This window comes from Hetaerina americana, unplaced genomic scaffold (assembly GCF_022747635.1).
Source record: "Hetaerina americana unplaced genomic scaffold, ioHetAmer1.1.p SCAF_5, whole genome shotgun sequence".
Lineage (NCBI taxonomy): Eukaryota > Metazoa > Arthropoda > Insecta > Odonata > Calopterygidae > Hetaerina > Hetaerina americana.
In genome coordinates this window covers 38467738-38478934 of record NW_027287095.1, presented here as the reverse complement: position 1 = coordinate 38478934, position 11197 = coordinate 38467738, and the positions used below count along the sequence as shown (strand labels likewise).

At 39.7% G+C, this 11197-nt stretch overlaps 1 protein-coding gene across 1 annotated transcript in view; it reads left to right on the top strand.

Moving 5' to 3' along the window:
* The first annotated feature begins 3179 nt into the window (after positions 1–3179).
* Positions 3180–11197, top strand: part of Ir25a (ionotropic receptor 25a) — a 25969-nt gene continuing 17951 nt past the window's right edge. The window contains exons 1-3 of the mRNA XM_071591858.1: positions 3180–3267; positions 9463–9630; positions 10822–10981. Coding sequence (XP_071447959.1) covers positions 3180–3267; positions 9463–9630; positions 10822–10981 — 416 coding nt within the window. The remainder of the gene's footprint in view (positions 3268–9462; positions 9631–10821; positions 10982–11197) is intronic.

Below are 11197 nucleotides of genomic sequence, written 5' to 3'. Positions count from 1 at the left end.
ACTTCCACCATCTGCTTCCTATCCTTTAAATATGATTGTAGCCACTCATGGGTGACTCCTTTGATACCCTAACATTCACTTAGATGGATTTAATGGTCCACAGTATCGCATGCACAGGGAAAATAATTGAATACACCAACAAAGTATTCCTTCGAGTCCCAAGAAGTCAATATCTTTTTTAGAAAATTTGTAAGAGATCATCATTGGTACATTTTCCCTCTGGGAATCAAAATTGTTCCATGCTTAAAATTTTATTTTTAATGATATATAAGCCTTTCACTCATTAAGGACCCAAATATTTGAGAAAAATTTGTCAATAATGACACTGGTCAGTAATTGAAAATATCATCCTCATCCCCGTTTTTATGACTAAGTTTTGACCAGAACTTGAAAAATAAAAGGCATGGCAAATTTGGCTCTTCAGCTGGTAAACTACATTGCTAGATGTGCAAGTAGAGTAAGGAATTGGTGGGAGAGAGTTAAAAAGCAGGTGGGAGATGGATGGCATTTTGGTTTTGAAAATAGGACATATTTTGCATCTAGGTTTATTGCATGACATGGGAGTGGTTTTGGGACGGGGCCCACTTTGCCAAGCCTTTTATATTGGACAGTGTACCACACCCCTTAACACTAGAATTAATAACCACCGGGCCTCATGCAAGAATTCTTCCCTGATTGATATGCTCCCTATCTCCAAACACGCCTCCGAACACAATTCTCCCTTTGATAAATGCTATAGTGTATCCATCTTAGCATCCCTCCCACCCTCTGATCCTCCACTGAAACTCAAAACAATAGACCACTCCTTCATCTGGCTCTTGGATTCCTGGAATTACCCAGGTATTAATACTAGGCATTAATTACCCTGATCTTAACATATTTTCATCCCCCCTCCCACCCATCACCTTCCAATTTTCCCCATCCTTCTAAAAATCCCCCTTCTAATGCTACCCCTCCAAACTCTTCCCTTTGGAAACCTCTCCCCACCTTCCCTTTCCATCCATCATTCCAGCCCTTGTATTCCCTGCAGTTCTATCCTTCTCTTCCTTGAGGAGGGTGGCTGCGACCACTGAAAATTCGAAACTTAATGAGTGTCTTTTTTGTGTGTTTCTGTGTTTTTGTCTGTGTCCACTTGTGCTACATTTTATACATATATATGGGTATTTTATATATATTATATAAAATTAGGTATTTTATATATATATATAAAATTATGTATGTATATGTGTGTGTATATATATATATAATATATATAAATATCATGATAGTCGCGGTAGTCCAGGGGGTAGGGCGTTGGACTGCTGACCGGAGGGGCCTGGGTTCGATTCCCGGGCAAGGCACTCTGGGCACCTGCAGCTCCACCCAAGCTATGTGATTTTTCGGGTACCAGATCTTCCTGGACCACAACTGGCACAGGGAAAGGAACTGACCCCCTTACCCTGACGTGTGAATTTCACACGCCGTCGGGCTTAGTACTGGGTGAACTCTACCATCACCTACCCAACCGACCTTCCGGTTGATTACTGTGTATATGGTTTCATATATATCATGGACTACAACCTTGACGTGGTGGGAGGGCTTAAGCGTTCCGATGACCCCTAGAGTTGTGCTGGTGGGAGTCATGATAATTACCCCTGGTTGGGTCACCCATCCCAGATAGGTCAAAGGTTAGGAGCCAGACGAAAGGTAGTCCACACAGCGTCTGTTGCTCAGTGAGGTGGCTGCACAGGCGTCTGACCACAGTGGGGCGTCCATTGAGTGATGATGTCACGTTAAAACACTATTGAGGAAGGCAATGGGAAATCACCTCAATTATCATTCCCAAGAACAAAATCGCCTCTGAGCCGCGAGTGAGCCGCCTCTGAGTCCGTTGGTCTAGCGTACGACCACGCCCGAGACGCCCTACACCCGTAAGTGCACCCTCGTCCTTACTCCCCGGTGCCTGAGCCCCATAGCTTGTAAAGGGTTGAATAAAAGACTCATAAACCGAATACAACTCTCTCATTCTGTGCTACGTTCCCACCAATGATGTCGCGGCCGCCAGCCACGCGACACTCCACTTTTATCCAAACAATCAGCCCTCTCTTTCGTTCTATTGAATAAGCATATTAAATTGTTCCTATTGCAGAAGGCGATCCTAAATTGGTCCTTAGGAAAGAATTTTCCTATTTTAGGACTATTTCTTCATAGAAAGGTAATTTGCACCACTTTTGAGATATCCCCTTCACTTCAGTGGGATGGTAAAGGAGTGAAAATGCTTTTTTCTTCAACTTTTTCTCCAGCATTGAATCTATAAATATACCGTTGTATCCATTTTTTGTTGCAATCCATTTTATGATGTTAAGTTCGCAGTTGTAATGGTCTCTAGCGAGTGGTACACAGAGCAGCTGGTTCAACATAAAATGAAAAGTTGACATTTTCTGTGAAAAATATTGGTGGGAGTTAAAGGGTATGATGTAATCTGTGGCGGCATCTTTGCGCAATATTGAAAGTTCAAAATATTTTTTAGTCTTTGGTATCGTAATATTAATTTTCATCCTCATCAGTCAAGAGCTCGATAGTGAAATCGCAGTATACTGATCTTCTAAGCCTCTGATTTTCCGCAGCAGACGGGTTCATAAATAGTGTAAAGAAAACTAATGGCACCCTGGAATCTAAGTTCACTTCACTGATTATCGGAGAGTGTCAGATTCACATCAGCATGGCATCATACAAGAGTTGTAACTTTTCCTGTTATTATCTACCATAGTGAAAGCACTGACCCCCTTCCCTGCATGAATTATGTCAATCACGGTAGTTCTCGCAATTAGTAAGAGGTCAACCTTGGCCTCCTTTACTGATCAAACCATCCAGTAAAGAGCTACAGTGGCCTATTAGAACATTAATTTAATCGATTTTACCATTTCCTTCAGCACACGTTCGCAATGCCAGAAGATATATGAGGATGGACGTGCAAGGAAGAAAGGATAAACGAGCGGAGAACATATCTAGCATCTCCGGGACCTCTGCAGATCCCACAGTTTCATTGCAACTGGCGCCTTCGCAGGAACATGACGTATCCTTTAGTAAAGGGCAGAGGGCTAAGATAGGTCCAACTAACGTGGTCGAAGTTTGCACGAGCAAAGAAATGGAGCCAAGGAACAAAAGAATGTGTGGGGGGAATGGTGAAGAAAGCTAGGATGGAGGCGGAGAGTAAATTGAACGCGCTCAGGAGGCAACTGCTGTACATAGCTGAGGAAGAAGCTGGTGGCTCTATTGTGGGCCATAGTAATTATCCCACAGTTCCCGACACCGGCCACTTATCCGGCGAGTGGAACCAGCAGCAGTAATTCAAATTGGCTGGGAAGATTTTACAATTCATGACTTGGGCATCGGCTGGCGGGAGTGTTGGAAGGGACACAGCGGACGACAATGACTATGGCAAAAGCGCATTTGAATGTCGAATTACACGGGGAAAGTTAATCAGTGGGGCCCTAGCCAAGGAGGAGTGAGATACCAACATATGTATTGAGAGATAACACTGAGAAAAACGAATATTTTTAACATAAGTGATATTTAAAGGCACAATTATTGATCAAACAATACGGATATAGGCAGGCTGGCGAACAAGGTAGGAAGCAATTATATTTTCTCGTAAAATCAAGGAGCAGGCAAACTGTACAGTTGCATCAAAATAGCTCCACAAAATAAGTCATAATTATAATAATTTTTAACTAAATTAACAAGGGTGTTAGGTCGATCATTAAAAGTCTTGCAAGTTAAGATGGGGTAGTCGAATAAGATATGAGGCTTTAATTACCAAGAATAAAATAAAGTTAGCTTTATCATATGATATTCTGTCATGCTACTGGCAACAAATTTATTCAGTATTATAGGAATATGAATTTTAATATGAAGTATATCAGATTTATATAAATCCTTCAATGCTAAAAATTACCATTTGACAAGCCTTAATAGTATTACTTTTGTACTCAAGGTCCTGGTTAATATTATCAGGAAGAAACCAACCATTTTGAAAGTGTGAGTGAGCGATCATCATCGAAATTGCCAAATCTAAATCAAATGACGAGAAGGTATGACCGTCAATTGATTTAAATTTCTTCTTTCAGATGAGAGCTATGAGATTTTTATTCTGTTAATGTAAATTTATATTGCATTAATTCATATTCTCGAACCTATCAAGTTATATTTGTTTGGTTAACTGCTTATTCAAATTCCTTCCCCAAATCCTAATGATAAATAATACGGAAGCATAAATACACATAAGTCAATATTCTAAATTTGGAATGGAAGATCTTGGCAATATTATTTCGCAAACGTGATTTTTGTCGATCAATCCTTAATAACGAATGGTTCAAGTCTAAACAATTCTATGCTGGAAACATTTTTTTAAAACGTTTCCTCTCAAGTCACTATGAATGAACGGTCGAAATAAGTTTCAGCCGACAGAAAAGCTAAGCTATTAAACTAAAACCTCTCATTGATACGTCAATTCAAAGCATATTCCTATATTATTGTTTAATTTACTGCAAGAGGTATTTTTTGTCATTCCGATTCAATACTGCATACTTACAATTAACGATCGATCCTTTGATACCTGCACGTCCCCTACGCTCACTGGCTTATTTCCACTCTTGCATTGCTATACGAGCCGAATTAAATTCCGCGGGGTTGACTCACTTCTTTTTCTGAATAGTTAAAAAATGTAATCAAATATTAAAATGAAGTAATTTGAAACGTCGGTCACGTGGAAAGTATCCTTAAAGTTACGAACAAGTTCTACATTTATATTATTATTCCATGATTTTCTCTTAATTGCCGACTAATGGCATTAGCCTGGCGTGAAGTTATATTCTGATTTTTGGTCAAATCATCGACTTGCAAAGATAAATACAGAGTTATTTGGTTACGTAATGCAGCATTTAAAAATAATTACCTTGGTAGTTTAGATTCAACTGTAACAAAATATAGTACCCGAGAATTATGAAGGAAGCAGAGTTTTCATTTTCTTGCTAATGCACGGCACTCATGATGAATGGTACATGTATATTCTGACCCTCCCTCCGCGCCATGCAAAAATGTCACCAAACATTTGCCAAATACTAGTCATAATTTCAAATATTTACGCTAGTCATAATTTCCCAATTAATTCTTCGCTTCCTTTCTCATGCCAACTCTGCATTCGATTATAATATTCTCACTCTTCCTACGAACCGAAGTGGGACAGAATCTGATTTAATCTGAATGTCCCGTTGGCCATAAAAAGTAGGGTGAGGTCCAAGTGGATTCACATTCTATGAAACATCTACCTCTCCCCAGGTCACCGTTCGCTACACATCGTCGGGCCCTCCTTTCATACGAGGGTCATCCGGAAAGTAGTACCCGTTCGTGCCGCATGAAGTGCTGACGACGCGAGTAGCCGCTGGACGAGGTCAGATAGCTTCAGTGGCTTGTCTGCCTTCTCTGAGCCAAGTTGCGTGACGCTAGCATTGCCTGTGTTGTTTCTGTGATTGTTTACAATGTTTAAAAAAATTGAGAACGCCGCCAGTTGTGAAGTGAGGGCAGTGATTAAATTCCTCAATGCAAGAAACGTTCGCCCATGTGATATTCATCGCCAATTAAAGGAGGTGTATGGAGACAATGTAATGGACGAGTCGTCTGTTCGGCGGTGGTGTCGCAACTTCAACATGGGGAGGGGGAACACACACGACGATGAACGTTCGGGGAGACCGTCTGTCATTACAGACCAACTGGTGAGCTCAGTTGACGAATTCGTGAGGAACGATCGGCGCGTCACAATTGATGACATCTGTGAGCATTTTCCCAATGTTTCTCGAACAATTGTTCATGAAATTGTTAAACACCATCTGCATTATGCAAAAATTTGTGCAAGATGGGTCCCTCGCGTATCTCAATGAGCTGGCGGCGAAGGACTATACAGCAGGAATACAGAAACTTGTCACACGTTATGACAAATGCCTTAATTTGCTTGGAGATTATGTTGAGAAGTAGTTTAAAGTATCCTCTTTCAAATAAAATTTTTTATGTTTGTTAATATTTACTTTTGTGTCTTTATTTCACGAACGGGTACTACTTTCCGGATGACCCTCGTATGTGCGTCAAGTGACTTATGGTTATCTCCCTAGCGTGGCTCCGATGATAATTTTCGAAGATATTTGAACGTAGACCATCACGTGAGCATTATGACTTGGTATGTTCATGTATAAGGAATAAATAATATTCTTCATTTGGTCTGATTGCATAATAACTGTTTCATATTAAGACAAGAGACGTGCTACCAGTTGAAATCCCAAGTCAATCCTCGACTAGGTCCTTAAAATTGACAGCAAATTATTTCAAAAATTGCACATACTATGGGTCTCATTGAGTTAATCTTTCACATTCCAATTTCGCCGCAGAGAAATGAGAACTCTCCTGGGTGTATTGAGTCGGAACTGAGGTGCACTTAGACAGCCCCAAGGCCACTCCGTGGAATTTTTGACTCGTCGTAAAACGATGTGTTTTCCCTCCGTCGCCAAGGCAACTACACTGCGATCAAAACAATGGTCGTGTGTGCTTGCCCTTTCCATGCGACCTTTCCACCTGCACACTCCCCTCATTGGTGGTCCCACCTGTCGTCGACCTCCCTCCCGCTCGCCCGCCCGCCTGCGCCTTCCTCCCCGTCAACGCAGCTAGCGAGGGCACGTCTCGCCGCGTTTTGCACCCGCTAGGATATTATGTAGGGGTCTAGGTGGGGAGAAGAGGATTGCTCCAAAGAATCTTCTTCAGCATAGTAAGTATTCGCCATATAAATTGAATAAAATATGAAAATATATCAATTTGAACTGTCAGTCACGTGGAGATAATACTTGGCAGCTAGAAGTTACAAACAATTTTCACATTTTTTAAATTAATGTTCTTAGTTAATCCACGATTTGCTCTTTATCGCCGACTTATAACATTCGACTACCGATAAGTTATTTTGAAATTTTCCATCGAATATTTAAAAAAATATTTGAATAATTCCCATGTTTCATTAACAGGGAAATCATTTCTCAACGTTAATGACGCAATCATTTAAAAGCAAAACCGTTTCGAAATGATGGGTTGGGGTAGTGTTTAAAAATTGAATAAACTTTGCTATGCCCACAAAAAAAGCGTTTCAGCGATTTTTTTTCAGCATCTTGCCATTTCAAGCGTACTTGTTCGCAAATAAAAACTCGATCGGGTTCACAATAAGCGCAAAACTCATAGTTTGGCTAATGAGGTTCTAATGTAAACAGCACAAAGCTAATTAAATGTTGAATAGGACGAAGTTTCGAACATAATTTCTCGGTTGTTAAACGTTCATCAAACGTGATCCTCTTTGCTCTTTTAGACGTACTACATTCATCGGTTCGTTCGAAGTAATTAATAGTTGAAGCTCACAGATAAATAATTAAATAGAGCTAACGGGATTGGGCAAGTTGGACAAAAATCTAAAATCAACTGTATTCGCGTTGCAGTTGTACAAGTAGATAATTAAGGCCGGAGGCTTCGTGTAATCCCATTTACGATAGTAGGAAAGTGACGCAATGTACAGACTTTACGTCCCCAAACTTAAATGAAAATGATTTTAAAATTGGTAACTAGCGAATTTTGGCAGAAACGCCGAGATTTCCACGCAAATAAGTTTCAATTACGGTTTGCAGTTTTTATTTATCAAAAAGAATTAAAATAATACAATTCTTAGAATAGTTGCAATCGATAAGGTTTACCAATTAGACATTTCACGTTCTACTATGTACTTTCTCTTTTTCTTTCAGAGCCTAGCTAATGGGTCTCCGTCGGGTATTACAAATTTTAACGGCATGTATGCTCATCCGCACTGTTGCACCGGAATCCACGCAGAATATCAACATATGTGAGTTATTTTTATTTTATACGCCTGCTCATGCTCACATTAGTCTGTAGTCAGAAAATATTGTCATCTTCTTTACTCACAGCCTTAAATAAATCTTTTGCCGTCCGTGTTTTGGCCGGATTAGAGCAAATGTTTGCAGTTAACCATTTTCCGTTTAAGTTGGGGCATATAAATTTCCAATCATCGGTAATGAATAATTTAGGACAACGTAGTAGTAGTTTCGGAAATTACTAATTATAAACTTGAGTATTAAAACATTTCCTAAAGGGTTAACTGAAGGATTCATAGCGACAAACCATAGAATCGTAATTACCAGAGAATGAGGTGAAATTTATCACGAAGGCTTATACGAGCAGGACGTGTAAGAGTTATACGAAAGCGCGATTTAAAATCTTTATGGAAATCTTTGGCACTCATTATTATTTACATTTCTATAGACAAACTTTCGCATTGGGCTTTATAAATAAATATAGCTATCTCAGTACAACTACAATTATATTGACGCGAAGACGATATTTTCAATTCATGTGACTCTTTCCTAATGAATATTACACTATACTTGGATATTATCCAGGTTGATTTTTGTGAGCTGTTTTATTTAACAACTGCTCCTGGTTATATTTATATCTTCGAGAATTACAGCTCATAAATTCCGTGAGTAATATTTATACGATGTTCAGGAAATTCCGAATGAATATGCGTTAAATACACATTTTTATTTATGCTTAAAGTGGTTGATATTGGATTGGAATTTTAAAGTTAGTAGCGACTAAGGATTCAAAAGAATTATTGGCAATTACTTTGGTAGTCTACATTTAAGGTAGGTTTTGGATGAACGCGGACTTTTCATTCCTCCATTTCTTAGCCTCGACTGAGATGACAAAACCTAACACCCCATGCTATGATCAACTGTTCTAAAATTCCGTATGCCTTCTATCTCCCTTCATTCCGTCCAGCAACCCTATCCTTTTCCTACCCCGACCTCGTTTTCATTAACGCTCACTGTCTTCGACATCGCATTTCCAATGAAAGTGTTCAGCATCCATATTTCTTACCGTCCTCGGATTGCTTCCAACAACGCTCTCTCTTCCCCTGACATGCCTAGTACATCTTCGTTTGACTTCCTACCCGTCCATTTGATGTTTTCCATCCTCCGAACCCACATCCCAAAAGCCTCCTATCTACATTTGTCCTCCAATCTTTGAGAACCAAGTTCCCGAACTATACAAAACTACGCTCCATGCCTTATTGGAAATACTTATCCATTGATAAGTCACAGTAACTGTGGCCGTGTAGCATTGATCCAGGACCCATGCATGATATATGAAATTACGACCTAAGTAAACCCTGATACAAGGGACTACAATAGTCTCATTTATTTTATCGTGAAGGAAATACTGAGACTTAATAACCGTTTTTCATCATGAAACAGTGTAGTCTGAAACAATCATTAGTTCATGGACCCAATATTTTATGTGAACATGTTGAATCGCTGCGAAGAATCTATGCCACTATTACTACTAAGAAGAATTAAATATATACCTTATCATCACCGACAGTGTTCGTTGGTGAGAGTGGTGAGAACAGTGTAGCAGAGAAAGCTTTTGACGCGGCCTTAAACTACGCGCGCAGGAATAGAGGCCTGGGAGGCGGTGCTCGAGTGGATTCCGTCCGCAGAGTTGTGGATGCTGGGTCGAAGTTAAGTGCCAATGATCTCCTGGACGCACGTAAGTATTTGTTCCACCCGTATCCTTTTTAATAAAATTGATGAGTGTCTTCTAACATAATAGGGAATGAAACTAGCAAATACATTCTGATTATTTCCTCTTTGAAGTGCCAAATAAAGTATATGAACTTCTAAAACTTAAGAGACAGCGAAAGCAAGGCGATAAATTATACGCATTTTTTCATAAATTCTTTGCTTTTGTTCCAAAGAGACACATTTTGAGGAAATTTGGAAGTAATTTCTGTTCTGTGTTTCGAAAAGAAGACAAGAAAAATATTTGCACTGATGGGCTCATCAATGCACACCATTTGATATCTAACCGAACAGACGGGTAGAGTGACTTACAATCTTTACGAATCAGAAAGGGATCGGATGGTACGATGGCTAACGTTCTGACTTCCCACCCGAAATGCCCGGGTTCAAATCCCGGAGGTGGCAGATATTTTTCAGCGGTATCCCGAACCCTACTTAAACTTTTGTGGAGAGAACTTTGAGTGAGTACGCCGTCCGTCGGATGGGACGTTAAGCTGCGGACCCCTTGGTTCCTTTCGTTAAGAGTAGGCTAATGCTGACGCCGGGTTCCTCTCCACCACCACTTTGCTGCCCATCCCTAATGGCGTAAATGACCTAAGCAGTCGGTCGCCTCCGCTAAAACTACTCTACGAATCAGAAGGGTAATAAAAGATCATTGAATTTCCCAATTTTGAAATTTAGTGTATTTTCCAAACCCCTACAGGTGGAATGTAGACAACCATTTAATAATCTAACCGTATTTTATTCCTATTTCAAGATACGTATGATTAAAAATAGTTTATATATTAATTTTCTTTTTTACACCCATAAAAAAATTTATTTTAATCTTACTCCGCTCCATATTTGGTTTTTGAATATCAGCGGAACAAGTGCCAATTTGTCATGACTGGAAAAATATAGCTCGACGCTGATTTTGCCGTGAATTTTATCCTGAAGAAATTACTGTCATTGGGAAATAAAGCGCAACCCTTTAATCATCTCTGCGATAAGGGTAGTGCTCCAACTTCAATAACGATGTATATAATACGTGAAGGGCGTCGATAAAATGCTCCTCAGGAGAATTTCGCACCAAAATGCAAAGAGATAATTATTTTAAAGTGCAAGTAACGTAATAAACATACGAGCTAATAATTAATCATTCTTTTACATGACCATAAAGTATGCAAAGAATATAATGAGTCTTTGCTGGAAGAGAAACCCCCACATGTGGTCATCGACACCACGATGACAGGAATTACTTCGGAAACCGTGAAATATTTCACCTCCGCCTTGGGCTTGCCAACTGTGAGCTCGTCCTACGGCCAACAAAGTGACATCAGGTAAGAGTTGGCTAAAAATGATTAATCACAAACTCAGGCTGGAAAACTCACCCCTGAAAATGCTCATGCACGCGAAAAATTTCTTGCTAATAATTTAACTTCTTCGGTCAATGTTGAACCGCGATGTTCACCAAACGGAAGATAATATTTAAAAAAATTAACTTCCTTTTTGGCAGAACATGTATTTAATTTGCGAGCTAAAGGTTCAAAAAAATG